The sequence below is a fragment of the Panthera onca genome, chromosome E3, assembly GCF_046562875.1.
Source record: "Panthera onca isolate mPanOnc1 chromosome E3, mPanOnc1 haplotype 2, whole genome shotgun sequence".
Classification (NCBI taxonomy): domain Eukaryota; kingdom Metazoa; phylum Chordata; class Mammalia; order Carnivora; family Felidae; genus Panthera; species Panthera onca.
In genome coordinates, this window is record NC_138354.1 from 15,566,369 (window position 1) to 15,589,919 (window position 23,551).

At 46.1% G+C, this 23,551-nt stretch overlaps 1 protein-coding gene, 1 long non-coding RNA gene and 1 pseudogene across 3 annotated transcripts; 2 read left to right on the top strand and 1 right to left on the bottom strand.

Annotated features, from left to right (window-relative positions):
* Positions 1-853: 853 nt before the first annotated feature.
* Positions 854-14,199, bottom strand: KCTD7 (potassium channel tetramerization domain containing 7). Its single transcript, XM_060649137.3, has 5 exons — positions 13,926-14,199; positions 10,676-10,845; positions 7,603-7,781; positions 6,772-7,144; positions 854-3,046 (listed from the first exon to the last, which is right to left on the bottom strand). Exons 1-5 carry the CDS (start codon positions 14,067-14,069, stop codon positions 3,043-3,045), a joined length of 870 nt encoding a protein of 289 aa, XP_060505120.1. The 5' UTR covers positions 14,070-14,199; the 3' UTR covers positions 854-3,042.
* Positions 14,200-14,442: 243 nt separating this feature from the next.
* On the top strand, positions 14,443-22,462 carry LOC132689404 (uncharacterized). Of its 2 annotated transcripts, none has more exons than XR_013552982.1 (4): positions 14,443-15,412; positions 15,549-15,828; positions 21,444-21,560; positions 22,255-22,462. It is a non-coding gene; the product is annotated as an uncharacterized LOC132689404 (long non-coding RNA). The 2 variants fall into 2 exon arrangements; XR_009614989.2 differs by having other exon boundaries at positions 14,443-15,248.
* On the top strand, positions 21,582-22,216 carry LOC132689778 (10 kDa heat shock protein, mitochondrial pseudogene; annotated as a pseudogene).
* Positions 22,463-23,551: the final 1,089 nt, after the last annotated feature.

Genomic DNA, 23,551 nt, shown 5'->3' on the forward strand with positions numbered 1-23,551 from the left:
GAGAGGATTCCTCTGCCTCTCTGAACCAACGGAAGTTTCCAAATAGAGCTGCATTTGGAAGTATAAAATTAAGCATCTGGGTGGAACATTGTCTGAATATGTCTGGGGGCAGATACATTCTGCCTTGACTTTTGGGAGCACCAAGTGAATAATGCCTCCTCATTTCGGCCAATAGGGATGTGGTCAGCTCACCAGGGAAGTCCGTATCTTTGTTAGGAAGTTCTTGGTGAACATAGTTTCCGGGAAGAGTATTTTGCTTCTCCCTTCCAAGGGTAGAGGAGGGTGAAACTAACTTATCTGTTCAGTGGGGTCCTGCAAGTACACTCTGCTGCCACTGTGGAAATAGATACAGAGCTTCAAGACAAGGGCTGAAAAAAGGCTCTTTCAATCCTACCAAGCCAGGTGAAAAAGCTGAACTGGAAAGTCAGGGACCTCAGTGCAAAGAGCACCTAACTGACTGAGAAGTTGGGGGGCAGTGCTGGACAAAGCATCACTGCCAGGGCTGGCTACCAAATGCTGGATGAGGCAGGGCCAGAAGTAGGCAACCAGCTTTAAAATGCCAAAGACAGGACAGTCGTGAGCTGGGGGAGGGGTGGTGATGGTGGAGGGGGTGGAGAGATGGAGATGACATTGTAAGAGTAGGGACAGTAGGCACCCATGACACGTACACACAAAGATGGGTCCCTGGGGCAGAGTAAGCGGAGGCAGAGCTGAAGATAAGGATGTAATGTTGAAAAACACACTAAAAAAGGAATTTATAGGGATTTAAACCTACTCATGATAACATTCTAGGGACTTAAACCTACTCAGGATACCATCCAATCCCCTTACAAAAATAACAAAAGTATAAAGATTTCAACTAAATTCTTAACTTATAAATTTCTTTTAACGGAGGTCAAGCTCCAAGTTTTGTGGTGCTTTTGGGGTTCTATTTCTTAATTTTATTAATAAAGGAGAGAAGTATGTATACATCTATTCCAAAGATCTACTGGAGCTAGGCCATCTGCCAAGGTCACATAATATAGGAAAAAAAAAAAACAAAAACAGGGTCTATAATACATTAAGAGAATCTTCTAAAAGTCATGGTTTGTGGAAGGGTGATTCAGTTTGCTACTGAGATCACAGAAGGGTGAGAAAGGTGCATCACAATCTGATTATAGGCCCCTTTTATGAAGTATTTCTGGATGGTTCAAGATGGTTCAACTCAGCCTTCTTACAGTTGTGTTGGATTTTTTTCCTGGTGCACAACAGTTCTGTTTCCACTTGGTTCCAGGTGGTTGGAGGTGGTAGAATCCCAGGATCTTCAGATTATGTCAATGCTCAGGAAGAACAAGTGTGTGACCGAAGAAGTCCTTAGCAATCGGGAATGGGGCTGCCTCGTTTCTAAGGCTCAACTGACTGTTACTGTGTGTATATGCTGGGAAGGGAGCTTTGTGGAGGGGGAGGTAAAAGCTTGGACATCAGATCTACGACTTTTGTAATAACACTATCAGTTTTTCCTTATATTTAGACTTTAGAAGAAGATATTCATCTAAGGGAGAAATGAGATGCCTAATGTTCACAGCTAGTAAGATCATTGTAGAAACGACTGGAGAAGGGAAAAAAGGCACATAATTACCCTTGCTCAGAACAAGATGCTCATTGGCATCCTATTCATATAGGCACTTTATTTTAAAGTTATGTTAGAAATAAAGTTTAAAATTATGTTTAAAAAATAGAGAACGGTATAAAGTACATGAAAGGAAAAACAAAATGGTAAGGAGTCAAAGGACAGGAAGTTAAAGGTAAGTGAACACAAGCTTGAGCAAAATGCTAGAAGTTAAGCAAATCAAAATGAAAGGTAACCAAAGCTAGCTACGAGATCATCTTCAAAATGATGACAAAGGAACAAATAGGCAGAACTGAGACCCAGATCTAAGGGTCGTAAGTCCCAAGCCAGGCACACAGCATCCCCCGAGCCACACTAAAGAGCCTCACATTCAATTATTCTCTTGATGCCAGGGGTCCCTGAAGGAGGGCCGCGGCCTCAGGCACACTCCCCACATGATCAGGCTGCATCTGTGTGGTTAGGCCAGGAGGCTGCAAGAGTCTGATTAACTCAAGCTGTCCCGGATCATCCTGCCATACCCAGGATCCAGCCAGAGAGCCACTACTGACCTCCACTCATTGCCCATGAGCAGGGTCCTTCTCCATCTAGCAAACATGTGCCCCTTACTAAGAAGGGAGGCACACTGGGGACCCCAGCTAGCTCCTTAATACTCAGGGACTACTTAAGACCTACGCATCCAAGGAAGTTTTCTAATATGACTTCTAGAGTATCTGCTTTTAAAATCTGCACAGACTGAAGCAGGGTGAAGCCCTAGGGAGTCTCAGAGGTGGGACACTGAGCTCTGTTGTCAGTGTCCCACTGACAAGAAGGGAGGGCTCTGTTGAACACCCGTGAGGATTTCCGAAAAGGGCCCTGGGTTTGAATCCTGACTTGGCCATTTACTAGCTATCTGCCCTTGAGGCAATTATGTCTCCATGAGCTTCAGTTTCCAACTTATTAAGTATTATTAGTGTATCATTACTATGTGATTGTGTGCACAGTAATTAGGTCAGGGAATACATTTGGCACAGGTAATGCAGCAGTGCTTTTGTTTAAAAGTCAGAATAACCAGAGATTTAAGGAAGCAGTTGGAGGGTGGCATAGCTACCCAGCATGTCAGAACTCACCTTTCCGTGAAAGTGATTCCATTAAGTGACTCCACGGGGCATCCTGATGAGGACACTCATTAGCCAGGAAGGTGTCAAACTCTGCTTTCAGAGGAAGGGCAACTTATACCCATTTTCCTCAAGTAAGGGTCTCGACCGCTAAGGCTTACATAAGCTTAGAGCCATTTATCTCACCCTTGAAAGAAGTGGTGACATGATAGGAGGGATTTCTTTCAGAACCACCTGACATGGCTGTTAGCCACACAGTGACCGTGCCACTGTGGTATCTTCTTCCCCTGAAGACCTCTCAACACAAGAGGGCAAAGCCTAGGCTGGGTGGGCACACTCCTACCTGGAACAGAGACAAGGCTACAGTTACTGCAGAAGGGGTTCATGGTGCCCATCTCCCTCTAACTTCAAGTCAGGGCAGAAGTTCAGGGGCTGGTCTCAGGAAAGAGCCTCTTTTATTTAGCTGAGTATTTAAAAATATAACACATTTTAAGCAGAAATCGAGACACAGTCTGTGATTTGCTCGCACAGTGGGGGGCAGAGGAGGGATGAGAGTAAGTCTCTAAAAAAGAAAGGCACAGCACCCAGGTTCTAATTCTTTACTTTAATGCCACGTGAGGGTACTGAGGCTCCATGCACCAAAGCGCTCACAGACAGGGAGTGAACGAACATAGGAAATGTTATACCATGTACACGAACCCAACACCGTACAGAAGGAAGACAATGGACCCAGGTGACCTCCCATACTCCAGAGGCAACCTGTTCCTCTACCCAGTCTTTGTTCCCTCCTCCTCAACCCCTGCCCACCCACCCTTCTCCCAATTAACATATGTATACATGTATGATTCTTCCAGAATTCCAAAAAGTGCCTCTCCCACCCCAGTCTCTCACACTCTGGCTTCTGATGAATAGAGCCTCCCTCTTTTAAGGATCACAAGGCAGCCACTACCTTCATGAAAGAGTCGCAGCAAAATGGTGCCCAAGAAAGCTTAATCACTTAGAATCAAATATGGACAGAAGGTATGCAGAAGGATATTTGAAATTCTAACTGGGATCAGTGTGAGTAGTTTTCGTTTTTTTGTTGTTGTTGTCATTTGTCTTAACCTCTTCAAAATCCAGCTGAGGCCAAGACTGCACACTGAGGCTCACCCCACTTTGTGGTTTGGAAATGTCATTCTTCCTAGTCTTCCAACAAGCAACCCAGAACAGGAAGATAAGGTCACCTGACCAGCCTGAGGCACAAGGTTCAGACAGCTCCCAGAATATCCTCAGCCCCAGGAAGAAAGAATAGAAACTTTCAGAGCACAGTTGACTCCTTGCCACGTGATAAGCACTGGACAGCCTTGTGAATTAACCGAAGGTAGAATAAGGGTGGTGACGAGTCCTGTATTTCTTCTATTTAGAGTGCTACCCAAAGAATTCCCCCTTCTGGGATGGTGTGATGTGTTTCATTGCGGTTTTGCTTCAATCTTTTTTGTGCCATTAGTTAACTTTTTCATTTTTATTGAATTTTGTTATGGCTGCTATTGCACCCCACGATCCTGTATCCTAAAACTTTCACCTTCCCAACCAGTGAGCATGACACCTGGGAGAAAAGGTGCCCACAAACACAATGGAAGCTCCAAAGGCAGGCACTTTGGTTTGACCCATCAACACGATGCACAAGAATGCTATGAAAATATACTCCCTTTTGATTGGGAAGAAGTGTTCATCCTTTGGGGCCCTCCTTCCTAACCCAACCGTTCTTATGCTCTAGAGTTGACCAGTTAGAGTTGAGAAAGGATACAACTGGGAGAAGTCTCTTCCTCAGATATGACCTTTATTTGGAGGCCATTACCACCAACCACCACATCCAAAAGCACTTTTCAGCCTGGCCTTGGCTTCTCATCAGAGAATGGCCAAATTGGGCCACTGAATTCTTTTACTTTGTTTAGAAAGAGCTCTAAGCTGGCTGCCAGTATCCCTGCGCTGCCTGGTCTACTGGCCCAGCGCCTTGTCTCCCCCACAATGGCACAGAACACACCACTGTGAGAACACAGGGGCAGAGCGGATCCAAAGGGGTGTCTCTAGCAAGAGGCACAAGGACAGTGTCCTTGTGCAGCATCTCTGCAGCTCCAAGCTTGTCTTCAGGGATTGTTTTTGAGCAAACCAATCACTCCATCCTACGTGCATGGACTCTAAATAACCAAGTACTGTGATACTCTGTGACAAGGGTGGGGGAGAGACAGGGCCAAGGCCAGATTCCTGAAAGCACTAGGATTAATTGTCTGCTTTCTACTCATACTGCCTTTCTCCTGAATAGCTTGCCTCAGTGTCTGTCTAAAAATGAATCTGTATTAGGCAGTAACACCAACTGGAGCAACTTAAATGAAAGACTTCTGTTAGAACAAGACAAGAGGCATGCTGTTGGACTAAGTTTCAAGCAGGGAAATCAACTCCAGAAAAGTGATGATTCATCTGTGGATGAGAACAATAGAAGGGATGCATACCTTGGAACCTGAACAACTGACTGTATACTTTCCTCTTAGATCGCATTCTATACCTCCGTTCCACCATATAAGAACACAACGTAGGAGTGCAAAACCATGCCCTGGAATCCCTGTTGCCACAGAGGGCCAGGAGGTCACTGCCCTATGAAGGAGTTCTGCCAAGGTCCTAAGGCTTGGCCTTCTCTTCCTTAGAAGGATACAGACATCTTTAGCTACCCCTTCCCTGCATCACCAACCATTGGTCTCACAGGACTGAGACCAATGAGGCTGTCCTCACTAGTGTTTTATATACAAAAAATCTCTCTACAAAACACCCAGGAACAATCAAGCACAATCACGATCACATGGAGAAGTCTCTAATGCAGCACAGAAATGCTACGTTCCGATTACTGGTGCTGCATGGCTCTTCCTTTAGGGGATGTGTGTCCACATCCGACTGACCACCCTCGTCTGCACATGGAGCAAGAAGGAAATGCAGTGGGAACAGAGCCCTGTGAATCTTTTTCTGTCTCTGAAATGGGGACAGTAAAACACGATGGAAGTGCTGCTATCTTCCTACAGCTCCCGGGATAGCTGTGCCTCCCACCCAACCCTTTCTTTGCCTCCTCAGAACAGACACTCTCCTAGGAGAACATTAGCAGGATAAAGCAATAGGGTTAAAAACACAGGGGGTTTCTATCTAAGGAGGTTCACCACAAATTGGATGCTAACACATGAAATGGCAGCCAAAGAGGTATTCTGAGCCTCTAGAAAGGATGTTACATCTCAAAGATAACAGAAGATCTATGCAACTTGTCTGCTCGATTCAGGGAAATCTTCAAAAGGAACCTCTGAAATCTGCATTACAGCCCTGAGAAGATAACCCTTCAAGCAAGGAAGGTTGGTGGAAGGTAGGAGAAGCCAAGGCCCTAAGGCAGGGCTGTAAACATTGTGCTTTTCTAAGGCCAACCTGGTACATGGCTTTGGCAACTATGGTTACATCTCCAAAAAGTGGTGAAGAATATGTTCCAGGAGGAAGAGTCTTTCCACATCCTAAAACAAAGCATGGAACTATCCCTGGGGGAAGAGGGAGAGAAGATGCTTCTTCTTCAGCCAGGGGCTGTGGGGTGGCTACCTGGGTAAACCCCCCATCATATTCTGTGTTCATACCTATACACTAGGCACAAGGAAGGGATACGTGAACAGGGTTGAGGAAGTGATTATGCCTACAACAGTTTGGTAACGTGGCTCTAAAAAGGGCAGAAACTCTCTTGCAAGAACAAGAGTGACAAAACCTCTCTGGACTTTCTGGTCAAGCCCTAGCTACCCAGACCCCTAAGCCTCAGGCAGAGACTGCTGTGCCTTGAGGAGAGGTCAGGTGAATCCAGGCACCAGGTCCCTGTGGGCCACAGGCCCTGAGCCTGACCCCGAGGTACAGCTGGGAGACCTCCGTCCCCTTGGAGCTGTGCCTCAGGACTTGGTCCTCACCTCAGCAGGTCTGGGGCAGTCAGTATCCCTTCCAGGGATCTTACTCCCAGCGCCACTAAGGGGAACGGACACCCTCCCTGATAGGACTCTGTTCCCTACCCGGGCTACTCACCACCATGTGATCTTGAACTCATAGATGGGGCGCTTGCAGTAGTAGTGGTTGATGAGGTGCTTGTCACACACCCCGATGCACTGATGGTCCACAGTGAGGCCCTGGGCTGAGAGGTCCGTGACCAGGCAGTGCAGTAGGTCATAAACATCAGCCACAGCCTCCCAGGGCCCAAAAGATACATCCACTTCGCAGTGGTGCTCAAAGAGCTGCCCATCACTCTCACTCCGCTCGAAGCGCAGGGAGTTGAGAAGCGGACACTCATAGGGGGTGATGGGCATCTCCTCCTTGAAGACACAGACCTTGAGCTTGGCAAAACGGGCCTTCCGCTGTACTGCACGCAGCCGGGCAATCTCCACAATCCGCTCCAAGTGGTCTAGGGGGGTGAACACAGCACCCATCACTGGGACAGGGGTCAGGAGGTCGGGGGGCAGTGGGCAAGGCAGCGTCAGGGCACAAAGAGAGAGCCCCGGTGAAGGCATGATCCAACAGGGAAGAGGCAGATCCTGGGGAAGGGACTCTGGGCCTGTGAAAGGCACAAACTTAAACAGGGATCATGGATCTCCAAGGCAAAAGAAACCAAAAGGATAGAATGAGGATAATCCTTTTGAAATGTGATCTGATGATGTCACAGGAAAAGTGGGCCCTATGGAACCTGAATCTTCCCAGTTTCACTGGGAGGGGAGAGCAGAAGGGGAAGCAGAAATCTCTCTGATCCTGAGTAATACAGATACATCTTAGACCCACCTCTCCTGGTGACGACCTATGCACACACAGATGCCTCGCGACCCTCCTTTCCCACACCTCAATCACCCTGGGCAGTTGACACCTCACCTTTGTAGTAAGGCATGAGTCCCAGAAACGCCTGGCGCACTTTCTCCCCCTTCAGAGGCTGCATGTTCTCTAGCTGCTCCAGGAGGGGCCCGATGGCATAGTACTGAGCCTCTTTGTACACAGCCCGTACACGCTCCCGGGGTGGCAGGTCCCCTGAGCGCAGGAAATTCAGCACATCTCTGAGCAGGAAGGAAAGAGGGTTGGTGAGAAGGAGCTAATGGATCTGGGCAGTGTCACATAGTGGTTAGAGCACAGAGTCTGGAACCAGACTACTAGCTGTGTGACCTTGGAGAGGTGAACTTAACCTCTCTGTGCCTTGATTTTCCCATCTGTAAAATGAGGGAAAATTTAAAAACTACCTTGTAATGGTATAAAGGGATTAAATGATTAAAAAGTGCTTAGAAAATACCTGGCACAAGGTAAGTCCTCAATAAGCATTAATAGCTGTTATTATCAGTATCATCATTATTACATTTATAATTATCATTAGGTATATTTATTTTATTAGGTATTGTTATTTTCGGGTATATATAGGAATAATGGAAACATACATATTCTAGGCTCCTTAAGACATATATATTTAAATTGAGGTCTAATTAATATGCAACAAATGTGCAAATCTTTTTTTTTCAAATGTACAAACCTTAATTGTATAGTTTTATTATAACCACCACCTAGACCAAGATGCAGAACATTTCAATCTCCTCAAAGTTTCCCTCTGCCCCTTCTCATTCAATCCCAGAATTCTATCAACAAAGATTAGTTTTGCCTCATCTTAAAACTCACGTAAGTGGCTGGATCTACTATAATTGATTTAACCTATTCTCCTGCTGATGGACAGTTGAGTTGTCTCCAGTTTAGGGCTCTTATGAGTAAAGCTGTGATGAGCATTCCCGTATAAGACTTTCTGTGGACACATGCACCAACTTCTCTTGGCTACGTATTAGGAGAATTGTTCAGTCATAAGGTGAAGCGCATGCTTAACAAAATGGTTGTAGCATTTTATGTTTCCGCTAGCAATGTAGTAGCCTTCCCCATTTTCTGTATTTCTTTGCCATTCATCTTATTTTGTAGCTATATGGACAGCAAATGCTACCCTGAACACCTGGACAAATTGGTTTCTCGAATGAATAAAATCACATACTGCATTTTCTTAAAATAAAAATTCAGTTCTTTTAATTCCATCTTCAGATTCTTTGGTGCTAAGAATAATCATAATCAGATCCATCGCCAGTTAAGTGTGGCAAGGTCTTTACTTCTGTAAAGATATGTGAGCAAACCCCAAGATCAAGATGTTGCCTCAATAGTTTGTCTATGACCATGATGTAACGGCAGTTAACACCCACTAAGTATTAGTCTGGGTCAGCTACTATTCGTGTGTTACCCCATTTAATCCCTTCAATGACATTTAAGTGCCATCTTAGGTCCATTTTTAAATGAAGAAAAAGAGGGGCTCAGAGAGGTTAAAGAATACCCTTACTCAAGGAGCTACAGCTAGCAGAGGCCCAGATGCAGTCATGGTTGACTCCAAGTCCACACCCACAGTGGTCCAGACTCTAGTCCAAAGTGTTATTCACTGATCACAGTAGGAAACTGCCCCAGGTGGTGATCCAGGCAGCCTCCCTGGTGGGTGCTAGGGACACATGAGCTGCCCCAGCAGAGAAATGTACCTGATCAAATGCCCTGAGCCCCTATTTTATTTTCTCTGAGTCTTTAAGCAACTTCATCTGCTGATGATGAATCACAGACCATTGGAGTCTAGCAGCCTGAGGATAAATGCCACAATATCCTGCTTTCTGCCACACCCTGGCCCAGCTCTGACCCTCTCCAGCTATGGCCACCTGGGCATGGGCACATCAGCTTAGAGCCAAAGCCTGTTCCTCCTCCCCACAACCCCTTCCCAAATTAGTCCTCTAGGATCTTAAGCAAACCTTGGTCTGCTCTGAAAAACATGACCCCAGGGCAAGGCCCAGCTAAGAGTGCTGTGGGAGTTGCCAGCTGGGGCCAGCACTTTCCTCCCCCAAACAGCCTGCAAACAAAAATCTTTTTATAGCTCTGCAGAGCGATGTGACACTTTGTTTTCTCAGCATTGGAGGCAGCTGACAGCCCAATGGGGAAACCCAGATGCTTCAAAGCAAATTGCATGACCAGAGGCTCCTTTCTGAGGATAAAAATGACCTTTCTCCCAGTGCAGGCGATCCTACTTGGGAGGCCAGCACAGATACGTAGTGGTTGGAGACTTTCTGACTCCTTAGCCAATGTGTTGAAGGTCAAGAATCATGTTAGTTCTGTAGTCATCTCCAAAGTTAGACTGAAGGGGCAAAGAGCTTCAGCCACATGCTCTGGAAGGACCCGGTGAGGGGTCACACCAAGGCTCTTTACGTAATCGGCATGGCAGGCCTGTGAGGCAGCTGTAATTATTTCTCATTTCACAAGCAAGGAAACTAAAACATAAAGTCTTTAAATTGTTTATGTGTTAAGGTATCAGAAGTCCTTCCTTGGGAAGGGCTATTTTCTTTTTTGAGATTGTGTCTTTCTGTGTTTTAGCGTTAAAATGACAGTCACAATTGAAGGTGTTTGTTTTTTTCTAAAGGCTTTTCTTGGCAAAATTAAAAGATGGCAATCATATGTTGGCCCTTCCTTCACCTTTTTTGTTCATTTGTTTTAAACCATCAAAGAAAGTCTGAGAACCACGGTCATACACCATGTCCCTCCCTAATGGCAATGTGGAGACCCAGAATCTGAATCTGAGGATATTCGCCAAGAAGTTGTTTTGGGGCTCCCCTGCCTATAGGTGGCATCACACCTATTCCATACAGATGACAACTTCCTGGTCTCCAATTTCATCACATCCAGCCAGTGTGTGGCACCTGGGCTCTCTCTGGCTGTCCTTGTCTCCTCTGGGAAAGATACTATGGCTTTTGATCCAATTCAATAAGCACATTTATTAAATTCCATCAGTACATTTGCTATTTTCTTTTCTGGGTATTAATGGAAGATACCAAAGCCCCATATTGAAGCCCAGGTCCTACTTACTAGAACTATAAGGTTGATCATAGAGGGAGAAACATACCCAAAGTGGGTGCCATCCCGGTCAATAAAGTACCGGCCCTCGGAGTCTGTGGGAATGAAATGTCGCCCGCTGAACATGGCCGCCAGCATCGTGTCTTCATAGCGCCGCAGGGTAGACAGGCGTGTGGTGAAGTGAGCCCCTCCAATGTTAAGGGGAACAACCTCAGGAAACTGGAAAGGAACCACCGGCACTTTCAGCCAGGCATTGGGGAATAAGAACAGAGGCTGCTCTGATTGTGGTCTTCTGGGGTCTTATTAGTGCTACACCATTCAGTCACCCAACGCTAAAATCCAGGAGTCTTTCTGAATGTTCTTCTCTCTCCTCTCTTTCCCCACACTCATCAGTTGCCAAGTCCCACCTACTCCCCCCCCCCCCCCCCCACCCACAGCCATTAAATCAGGCCTTCCCACCCCAATTCTGCTATCGCTCTTCTGGAGTTCAAAGCCGTCATTGTCCTCCTTTCCACTTCCTGAATTTGTCACTTTTATGCCCTTGCTCATGCTGTCTTCTCTGTCCAGAATGTTCTTTCCACTCTCCCTTTGTCCATCTAGCAAATGCATTTGCCCTGTGTGTGGTGTATGTTGTTCACTGCACAAGGACACCGATCTGAGAGTGATCTGCTAGCCCAGCTGTGTGTCCTTTCTCTAATACACACCAAGGCACCATATAGGTTAGCAGCATCCGCGCATTCTAAAAGTTTCTCTTCAGGGCGCCTGGGTGGCTCAGTCGGTTAGGTAGCTGACTTGATTTCAGCTCAGGTCATGATCCCAGGGTTGTGAGATGGAGTCCTACGCTGGGCTCCATGCTGAGTGTGGAGCCTGCTGAAGATTCTCTCTCCCTCTGCCCGTCCCAAGTTGTGTGCACATGCGCACACTCTCTCTTTCTTAAAAAATAAAATAAAAGCTTCTCTTTAAGTTTCCCAATTCTGTAAGCATTTCTGCTCTACTGTTCCTCACATGCACCCAAGACAGAGTTAACTGAACATTCCCTCCATCGTGCCTTCACCATGGACCACACACCCTCCTCGCCTAGCACGGTACACCAGCAGTTATTTTCCTCTGTCAGCTCTCCCTTCTAGACCTCAAGCTTCCTGAGGGCAGGGACGGCATCTTGTTCACTAATCATGAGGCCACCCACAGCAGGGCTCATAGGTGTTTGTGGAACAATTCCAGGCATCCACTCCTCATTCTTTGTACCTCACTGCTTCTTTCTTAATCTGTAGAGTGAGATCAGTCCTCCGTCCAGCTAAGGTTCCGGAGGCAAGGGCAGGGGGAAGAACAGGGAATGATGGTGTAGATTTGCCAGGAGAAGTTCTAGGGTCTCCCTAAAATACTCAGGACCTTTTTTGGGGGAGGTGGAGAGTGGGAATATCTTTCACTGCTTGTGGTTTTAAAGAAATGAAGCCAGTTCTCTCTAATTTTCCCACAACCTCCAGATTGACTAAAATTTTGTACGAGTGCATACTTTTCAATATTACATCTCTAAGGCTCCAGTGTATGTTTATCCAGATAGTCCTTTCCCCCAGCCTTCCAGTTTTTTTCGTACATTTTTTTAGGTGTAGTTGACGCACAACGTTACATTAGTTTTGGGTGTATGACACCGTGATTTGTTAAGTCTTTACACGGTATGCTTACAAGTGTAGCTACCACCTGCCACCATTTATTACTGTTATGATTTCACTGACTGTATTCCTTATGTTGTACTTTTTATCCCCGTGACTTATTTATTCCATAACTGGAAGCAAATACTTCCCACTCCCCTTCACCCATTTTGCCCATCCCTCCACCCTTCCTGCCCTCTGGCAACCACCAGCTGTGCTCCGTATTTATGGGTCTATTTATGCTTTGGTTTTTTTGGTTGTTTTTTAGATTTCACATATAAGTAAAATAATATCAACTTTTTAAAAGTTCTTTGTGAACTAAAGTAGGATAAAAATACATGAAATCAAAGTTACCCAGAGCCTAGTGCAGTGCCTGGCAAGCAGCAAAGACCCAAGTGTGCATTAAATGAATGAGTGAGTGAATGAAATAGAAAGGTTATGTACAGTTCTTCTGTGCGTATGCACTGTTACTCCTCTGCAACCAAAGGATAACAAATGCCTTCTACTTAGTCTATAGCTCCAATAAAACTATTCTAGGTGCATAGCAAGGACTCAAATATTTTGAGATAAGAATGCTTTACATTTCTGGAGCTCTTTACACCTTTTCCAAGGATATCTTCATACCAATCCAAGTGTCTGCTCCACAGTAGAGCTGAAAAGACTGAGGCACAGAGGCAAAAGCAACCAAAAACTGTTCTGGATCTCACATGGAACAATGGATCTGGGGGGGAGCTGGCCTACAGTCTCTGGGTGTTGCCTCTTTGTCTCAAACCCCATTGTTTCCCCAATGACAGTGCATGAAAAGTAAGCACCACAGTGTTTCTAACGGCTCCACCCCGCCCCCAAATGCAAAGAGTACTTCTAGAGTTGTGCTCATTGTTGTGTTTCATGATGTCGAAGGCACAGGCTTCTAATCCCCAGGGGACGAGCCACCCCCAGCCCAGCCCTGCCCCTCTGGAGCTGTCCATTCTCCTAGGATTCCTCCACACCCCACAGGCCCCCACATCCAGCACTACCTTAGCTCCTACCTTCTGTCTCCCTCTTCAGCTCCCAGCAGTGCCCCACCTTCCCTCCTCTTTCCCCTTCTCTTGAGTGACATTTCAGCTCTAAATGTGATACTGTTATCACATCAAGACCAGTGGGAAGGAAAGCCATGGAGGTGTCAGGTGAGTGTGGACACATCTATTAATTAGCCTGCTTCTTATCTGCACAGAGTCCCTGACCCCACTTTCTGGGCAGCTAGAGGTTGGGTCTGGGCAACCACGAAGGCCTCCTCCCTGATTTTCTAGAAGACACTCTCATCTCTTGGGGCTCCAAGGTTCCCTTCCCACAGACTACCCTCCCTCCTCTAGTTGTTAAGGATGGGACTTAGGGGTGGGAGTAAACCAACCTTGCGGTGAGTGAACACTGAAAGAGGGGGGCGTGGGGTGGGGAGATCAGGTGCCCCCCGGGGACAGGAAGACACACCTGTGCCTTTTACGGGAGGATGAGTGGGCTGGGCAGCTCGGCTCTTCTGGCGCCGCCCTCAGCCCGACCCCCCCCCCCCCCCCCCCGACCCCAGCCTCGGCGCTGCTCACACCCCAAGGTCAGTTCTGCCGGGCACCTGCTTCTCCCTCTGCGCCCCTTCCCACGCCCCACCCCCCCGGGTACCTCCTGGGGCAGCAGGGGCAGCGCGTGCCCCGCCTGCGTGGCCGTCGGGGTGGCCGGCTCCAGAAAGTCGTCTTCGGCGTCGGAGCTGGACATGGCACCGTCCGGGCGACGGCTGTCTGGCTCCCGCCCCGTGACTACCACCATCCCTCTGGCTCTGGACAGTGGGCGCGGCTTCGGGCGGGCGGGAGGCGGCGGCCCCGGGCACTAGCGCCGAGCAGCGCCCGGCATGACGCGGCGCGGCCGACGGGCGGGCCCGGGGGCGGGGTGGGGGGGTGGAGAGCGCAGCGCGCGAGAGCCGTAGGGCGGCCACTCCCTCAGCGTCAACGGGCTCACGGACCACCGAGCGGACCGCAGGGCCACCGGCCCGACCCGGCCGCCTCCCGCTATTGGCCGAGGCTCCTCTTGCTCCGCCCCTGATTGGCAGGAGGCTTGTCCAGTCCAAGAGCAGGCAACGCGTTGAGTCTGCGCCCGAGTGGCCACTGGGAGCCGGACCTGCTTGCCTGCCCTGCTCTGATTGGTCCTCAGGCCAGCGGGCGCGCCCCTTCCATTCGCTATCCGCCCGGCGCACAGGGCGGCGCGCGAGATCGCCACATCTACGCGGACCCTCCTCGTTGGCTCGGAGGGTGGCTCCCCCATTGGAGTCGACGCCTAGTAACTAGACAGGAGGCAGGGCTCTCGAACTAGCTGTTCGATCTTCAGGGCATTGGGTCCTGTGTCTCCTTGGGCGTCGAAGGCCGGGGAAATCCGTAGGAGGGGAGGACCAGGTCACCTCAGTGGAGGTGGCGGGAGGACGTCTTGAGGATGCGGAGCGTGTGGCGGGAGGACAGCTGAGGTCGCTGAGGTTGTGAGAGAGGAGGGGCAGCATTGCGATCGGGCGACCCTCCACAGGCCACAAGGGCAAAACCTGGGTTTCCAGTCCTTCCTGATGGACTCATGCAGGAACCCGAAAAGAAGAAACCTCAAAATAAGAGCACCTGAGTTCAGTTAAAAATGACAGTGACTCTCCATCCTCTACGTGCCAGTTCCTCCGCGGATGGACAGAGGCCCCACCCAAAGAAGCTGACATACTGTCTGCAGCCTCAGGCTGTGTCCCCTGGGAGGGGCTGGGTCAGCTCAGGGACTGACTCTCCTAGGCATCACGCTCTGAGCTCTTTCAAACCATTTTGACACCCAGTTCCTCATCTGATCCTACTGTTGTGACAGAAAAGGCAACTGAGACCTAGAAGACTGGAACAGCTTCAGAGAAGTGGGCAATGAGCTAGAGGCACACACAGCACTTCCTCTGTTGGACCAATCACACTCCCAGGTGGAGAAGTGCTCCAGGTCAGTGTTTTCTCCCACATCAGTCGCATCGAAATCACCGGAGGGCGACCTTGTTAAAATACAGAGTCCCAGTCCTACCTCCAGAGAATCTGATTTGGTCTGTCTGGAGTGAAGCCCTCACGTTCGCACTGCTGACAAACTCCCAAGTTATCCTGATGCTGCAGGTGCATGAACCACTCTTGGAGTAGCACTGCCCTAAAGAGGGCCCCTTGAGCCTTTCTCTTATCTATCACTACTCTCTCCAGCCCTTCCCAAGGACATGTATAACAAAATTTCCTCTTTCTGTCCCATGACAATTAGGACGTTTCAGCTGTAACAGAAACTGCGACCAAACTTGGCTTAAATGAGGATTTTATTATCTTACCTACCAAGAAGTCTGAGCAGATCCTGGGTCGATTCACTCAACATGGAGTTACCTGGACCAGCTTCCTTCCATTTCTCCACCCTCCCAGGCGGCCTCTCCTCACCCTAGGAATCCATGTGAGAAAACCACAGAATTGAGTCAGGAGGACAGTTTTTCCAACTCCTTAAGGAAAGCCTGTATAAAGAGAATGAGAAGGGAGACCCAGAGGCTCAGGAGGTAGGGAAATCCACGTGTAACTAGTTTTACATTGCATTCTGAATGTGTTGGAGTTTTCATTTTCCATTTCTGCTGAGGATTTCCTTTAGTAATACGGTTTCCCAGTTATTTCTGTTTACACATTTGGCGGGGCGGGGCGGGGGAGGGGGGGTTGGATCCAAGGTCAGCAGCCTGGAATGAAGACTTGCTGAATGAGTGGGAAGGGGTTGGAACAGGCTTTCTGGGAAAGCAGGGCACTTTGCTGGCAGCAGCTATTCCCACCCAACAGTGGAATGACTTCCAGGCCAGTTCACATGAAGGCTGCAGGGAAAGGTCAGTGAGCCTTTAAGAGAGGATGGGATGAGTAGCACATACTCATGCAGAGGTGGGGGCTGTTGTCAGAATACAGGCCGGTATCCTCTGGGATCACTTCTCCAAGAGTAAACCAAACAGGCCTGAGATCAAGCCCTGAGATTAGTAACTGGATTCTATTCTCCATGTCTCCCTAACAAAAAGAACTGAATGCTGGCAAATCTCCAGAGTACTGATTCAGCTACTGAATTTTCCCTCCTGATTCTAACTTACTGAATAATTTAACAACCAGAAAGGAAATGAAAACAGAAGCAAAAGCATCCATCTTCTTTTCCATGTCACCTTTTCAGTTTTCATTTTGATTTAAATGTTTTAGACACGTAAACAAGTATAGATAATACTTAGCTCCCTGCTCATGAAATGCAATGTCACAAACACAATTGTATCTGCACATGCCTCCCTAATTTCATCCCCCCCTCTCCTATATATGGTATGTATCATTCCATGCATGTTTTCTCTATAGTTAGGATATATGATACAGCAAAGTGCAAAACTATATATGTACGGTTTGAAGAATAATTATAAAGGAGCTACCCATAAAACCACTCCTCAGTCAAGAACTAGAATATTACCAGTCCCCACATACTCCAAGGGTCCTCCCTGCTGAAGACAACCTCCATTCTCCCAGAGGTCACCAGCATCTTTACTTTTCTGACAGTCATTTCCTTGTTTTCCAAGTTTAACTACCCCTGTCTACACCACTGAGCAATGCAGCTTAATTTTTGTTTTTAGACTAAATAAAGGCAGCGTTATCCATGCCACTGATGAGTATTTAATTATTTCCTAGTGTTGTATCAATCAGTGCTGCTACAAATCTTATTTTAATGTCTCTTGCTGCTCTGAACATTTCATATCAAATCATGTCAATCCTCCATTTAAAGCTCTTTAAAGGTATTCTTGTTTCAGAGAGGAGTGAAGAAAAAAAGCGTGGTTCTGAGTGAAGTGAAGGGAAAATGGGAAGAAAGAAAGAGAAAAGAGTGGGGGGGGGGGAAGTGGAAATACTCTGTGGAGGCGTTTTGCTAGTGCCCAGAAGTCTTCCACCTTCCAAGTTTTAACTCCAATAAATTGATCTTTGATCTCTAGATTCTATCTTTCTCCCAAAACTGGTTTATTTGCTTTTCTGCTTCCTTAAGACTGATGGTCCCTTGCCCTCTCACCCTTTTTTCTCAGGTAGCTAATAAAATCACTTGATTTTATTTTCTCCCCTATCCTACCATGACCCCATGTATCCATCTAAACATCTCCCTAGGGAATGTCTTCCTGTGTTCCCTTGCCAGCACCTGACCAAGGGACAAAACCCATGAGATTAACCCATCAGCCTTCTGTGCTCTATCTCTGGATAAGTGCCATCACCATATGAATTTAGATACCACTATAAATGCATGATTAACTCATGCAGTGCCACTGGGCCATCTGTCCATGTGTTTCTTCTAGTCAGCTCTTTCCTTTCTTATTTTTAATGTTTACTTATTTTGAGAGAGAGCAAGAGAGAGCGAGCGCATGAACAGGGGAGGGGTAGAGAGAGAGAGTGAGAGAGAAAAACCCAAACAGGCTCCATGCTATCAGTGCAGAGCCTGACGTGGGGCTCGAACTCTCAACCACGAGATCATGGCCTGAGCCAAAATCGAGTTGGACGCTTAACTGACAGAGCTACCCAGGCACCCCTCTTTTTTTCTTCAGTTGAGATATAATTGACATATAACATTATATTAGTTTTGGGTGTACAACATAATGATTCAATGTTTGTATAAATTGCAAAAAAGATTACCACAATAAATCCAGTCAATATCCAAGTCAGCTTCCTTTTCTATTTCCAAACTTACTGTTTCCAAGGCCCCTCTGCACTCCAAGATATCTCCTCTCCTTCCAGCAAATGGAAACTTGGCTTTTATTGCATAGAGTAATGCAGCTATCAGGCATGAAGAACTTCCTCAACTTCCTACCATCTCACCCTCAACTTAACCATCTCCTCTGGGTTTGAGGCTAAATCTCCCCAAGGAGGCTCTAACTTGTACTTGCTCTATAAGTTAACCCTTCTCTCTCCTGAATTTTTGGTTTCTTCCTCTGTATGGTTTTCTTGGCTGCAGCCTATATTATGTGCCAGTTTCTCCCATCATAATAAATAAAAATTCTTCTTCAATCTTGCATCCTTCTCTAGGTAGCACAGCTTCTTTCTCTGTCCCATGGTAGCGAGTATTCTCACAAGTGTCCATACTGTTTCCTCTATTTCCTTCTTATCCCCATTGCAGGGTAGGTTTCACACCCATCACTGAAACTGCTCTCCCCAGGATCAGCATGGCTTTCTAACTGCCAAGCCCAACCATCTGTCCTTCTTGAACTCTCTAGATCATACCACAGTGGAGTCTCTTAAAACCCCCTTCTCCTTTGAATTCCATGAGCCTTTCCATGAGCCTTTCCTATCCTGTCCTTTCCTTTCCTTTCCTTTCCATCTCTTTCCCGTCTCTTTTGCAGGGTTCATTCACCATCTTACCTCTTCAGAGCCATTGGATCCCAGAATTAGCCCTTGGCTTGCTTCTTTCCTATTCTACATATACTCTCAAGGTATGGTTTCAACCATGGTTTCAACCACAGTCTATATGTTAAAGATTCCCAAATTTAAATTTCCAACACAGCTCTTTCTCCTGAACTTTATACCCTTATTGTACATAAAACTGACTACTTGACATCTCTAACTGGATGTCCCTAAGGGTGCTTCGAATTTACCATGTTAAAAACCTAACTCAGCATTTTTCCACCAAGTGTTTGCATCCTTCCTTATTTCCCCCAATTCTCTCTACTCCTTGTTTAATGTTTATTTATTTTGAGGGAGAGAGATAGAGAGTGAGCAGAGGAGGGACAGAGAGAGGGGAGGGAGAGAGAGAGAGAGAGAGAGAGAGAGAGAGGGAGAGAATGAATCCCAAGCAGGCTCCGCAGCTGTCAGTGCAGAGCCTGACATGGGGGTTGAATCCACGAACTGTGAGATCATGACCTGAACTGAAACCAAGAGTCAGACAACCAACCAAGTCATCCAGGTGCCCCACAACTCCTTGTTTCTTATCCACTGGCACAAAGGGAGAAACATCATGACTGAGAGGATGAAGTTAGATGGTTGGCCTTCCCTTACTCTCCTGGCCTTGAGGAGGAGGTTGTTTGCCAAGAGCTTCCCACGGCACAAAAGCTTGGCTAATGGCCCACTTGCTCTCACCCCAGCTCAGCTCTCCCCAAGCCTCTGGTGTACCCTGTTGATTAACCACTGCTATTTCTTAGCCTGGACTTCTCTTCCTATCATCCGCTTTGGTAAAAGTGACTGATGTTTAGATTGTCTTTCTCACCTCTTTTCTGATCCCTTTTAAGTGTGGCTCACTGAATGCTAGAAGCTTAAAATCTAAAAGCTACTTTCCCCAGAGTACCTTGTATCCTGGATTCCACGAGTGACCTAACTTTCACCAAGCAGATCAAAGCACTTGAGGTTTGGAGGAGGAAAAGTGAACACTGAGTCAGAAGCCATGATTCTTGCTCTTTTGGGAGGCAAGCTTGAATGTGGAAGCATTAAAACTTTTCCTTTTTGCTGTGGCTGTAGCAGACTTCCCAATATCTACCTTCCTGGAAGTCAAAAAGCAGGGTGGGGGCGTCCATTTTGGTGTCTTAGTACTCCCTGTAATATCTACAAGGTCCAGTACAATGCATGACACATAGTAGGGACTCAATAGATGAATGCTGAAAGGAATTTGTGCTGTGATCACATTCAAACTATTACCTCTCCATATATTTCTTCCTCTTGTCTTTTATTGGTATTAGTAGTATACAGGGGCATGAATTGCTGTTATTAATATCAAAGAGGTAGGGAATTCCAGAATGCCATCACTCTTGGCTAGTGGGAAGGAGCTCCCTTCATGTTGTGAGAAGGCCTAGGAGTCTTATCCAGAGTGAACATTAAGGGAATGCTCTTTGGTTTGGGGTGTATACTGGTAACCATGGACATCTTCACTGCAAGAGGACATGGGCCCTGAAATGCTCTCACCTCAAGCTCCTTGCATGTAGGCTTTTGGTGAATTTGTTTTATATTTTCAATTATTAATTATAAAACAAAAATAACATATGAAACAGATACAGAAATAACATGAGAATTCCATGGTGTTTTATGAATGTGGTTTGAGGGCCCATCGTTGTCCTACCTACTATTGCATATTACTTTCTCACCCCTTATGTCTCTAAATGAGGCTGGTTCCAGTCACTTCTGAAGCATTATGGTCAAATCCCATGGGTGGGTGAGTATATTGGAGCCACATTCCCAATTCTCCCTCCTACCTCATGCCCAGTTTGTGTGGCATTTTCTTTTTTTTTTTTCTTTTAATGCTCATTTATTTTGAGAAAGAGAGAGAGAGAGAAAGGGGGGAGGGGCAGAGAGAGAGAGAGAGGGAAACAGAGAATCCACACTGTCAGGGCAGAGCCCGACTTAGGGCTTGATCTCATGAACCTTGAGATCATGACCTGAGCTGACATCAGAGTCCAGTGCTTAATCGAATGAGCCACCAGGTGCCCCTGTGTGGCATTTTCATCGGTCTATCATTTCAGGCTCAAGCACTTCCCAGCTTAAATATGTCACCTCAACATGATTCCACCAAATGGAAAAAGAATTTAGCTGGAAATATAATCCCCTGCACCCTAAGAAAATGTACCGTTTCCTAATGTGCCCTTCTCTTTGGGCCTCTCCACCACCATTCCACAGTCTTTGTCCTCCTAGGCGTCCCCAGCCACTCAGAGAGTTTGTTGGGGTTGAGGCTGGGAAGGGCCTGTTGTTTCTCGGAGGCAGAAAAAGGGTATCAGGGAAAAACAACTTGCCATTTGGGGGCTTTCTAGCTCTGATGATTATTCTGACATTTGTGTGGAATTGCCAGCTGAGAGTCCTTTTGGTTAGCTAGAGGCATTAAGGTGTAGTGAAATATTTAAATATCTGGAGGCAGGATAGAATTTAAATTATATGTAAGAGCAGGGGTTTGCATACTTCTCTGTAAAGGGACAGGTAGGAACCATTTTCAGCTTAGCAGGCCATATAGTTTGTCTCTACTCTACCTGCAGCTGTAGAGAGCAAGCAGCCATAGGTAAGACACATACGGTAGGTGTCGCCAGATTTGGCTCACTGGCTGTAGTTTGCCAAACCCTGTATAAGAGAAATAAATCCATCCTAACTGCATTGTGATCTTTTCAAATGTGCTCCATATAAATGTCCTAATAGCTCATTTCTGCTTCATTTCTGATTCAAGTCTCAATGATTCATTTGTGAAGAACAATCGATAGCCAAGAGTCAGAGCATCAAGATTACTAACTTTTCATCAGAAGAACTGGATAAATAATGAGACTCACTAGAAGAGAAACTGAAGGTCAGTGTTGAGTGTAACCAGATGTGTAGCTTTGGGTAAGTCACCACTTACATCTCGCTACTCGAGATCCCAGTTTTTTTAACTGTAGGATTACGGGGTTCCATCTCTTGATTTCTTTTAAAAAACAGTGTTTTGGGGGGGTCCCCTTGTGATGGCAGTGGCATGAGAGCAGAGTGGGAGGTGCGGCAGCTAGAGTCACCGCAGGACAGGCATTTAGAAAGTTTCTTCCCCTCCTTGAGTTTTAGTTGCAAGGAGTGCAGCCAAAACTGTAACCAAAAGGAGGCATTATGCTTCCAGAAAAATCTCAAGGAAAAGCACTGCAGGCAACAGTAGTAGCTGTTGGATCAGGCTCTACAGGGAAGGGTGGAGAGATTCAACTAGTTAGCCTGGAAGTTGGAGATAAAGTTCTTCTCCCAGAATATGGAAGCACCAAACTAGTTCTGGACCACAAGGATGATTTCTCATTTAGAGATGGTGACCTTCTTGGAAAGTATGTAGACTAAAATAAATAAATCACTAGTGACATGGCATCACACGAAGCTGCCCATTCCACTGAGGTTCTGAAATCTTTCCTGTAAATGTTCTCCATGTCTCTTTTATAAGAAGCTAATAATATCCAAGAACGTAGTAATAAATAAAATAACTCACTATTGTTTCTTATTTTACAAAAATAATTCCTATCGATTGTGTTTAGAAAAGAGAGTTAAGAAGAAAGAAGAAAACAAGAATCCCCACACTTCCACTACCAAGAGAGAACTGCGAACTGAGAACACTGAACATTTTGGCACATGTCCTTTCAGATGTCTATCGGTTTAGCTATTCTATTTAGTTTCCTATTCGTCCTTTAGATGATAAAGATGGGATCATAATAAACAGCTTTGTGATATGAAGTTTTCACTTAATGTAACATGAACATTTTTCTGTGTTAAGTCTTCTTCTACAATACCATATATATTAGCTGAGTTCTATTTTGTGGATGTACCATAATTCATTTAGCCCATACCCCTTTTGCTAGATTGCTTCAACTTTTTTGTTTTCACAGACTATATTGCAATGAGCAGTTTTGTAGAGAAAGCTTCGCACACATGCAAAGCACACATGCATGATACACATTTTCCTTATTTTTTTTTCAACTTGAAAACTTTTTTGAACGTTCAGCAGTCATTCCATGTTTGGCCAATAGAGGGCATTTTAGGCTTTCTCAGGGTAAGGCCTTAAAAGCCATTTCTACAATATGGAAGAACAAAAACAGTGGTTTTATTGTGAAAATGATTCAATTTTGGATCTTTGGAAATAACCAACCCCAAAGGAAGAATCAAAGTCATTTATTTTTATCTCTAACAAAACTACTTTGTCTCTCAGATACACACCCACCCAATATTCGAACAATGAACTGCTTTGTTAGGATTTAAACCTAAAATGAATAAAATTACCTCTTTTGCCCAATTCAGAATAATTAAGGAAGGAGTGCTCTGCTTTACACAAAGACCTAAAGTCCCTGCAGAAGACTGCAGTGGAGACTGACAAGCAGGAAAGGGAACTCAATGCTGAAAATACTGACCTTGCCAGAGAAAAGCCCAGACAGCCTTTCTATAGTTCCTTTCGAAATACAAATCTGGGGGTAACACTGAGTGGTGTCTTTCCTAGACCAATACTTATCTATCACCTACTAGCCAGGTTTTGGTAGGCAATACTGTATATATTTTGTTAGAACCTGAAATAATTGTTTTATTTGCATTTTTCTTGATTTTTACCAAGACCATAAATTCCTAAGGGCAGTAATCTGCCTATACTTCCTGGCACACTACCCGATTATACCTAGCAAATTACTAAGTACAAGGGAGGTCCTTAAAACAGTTGCAACTCAATGTTAATGGCAAGTTTCTATTCTAGTATAAAGATGATTATTGAGATGCAGAGTAGTGGTTGGGGTGTAGACTCTGGAGCCAGGTTGTCTATGTTTGTATCCTGTCACTAGCTGTACTAGGTAC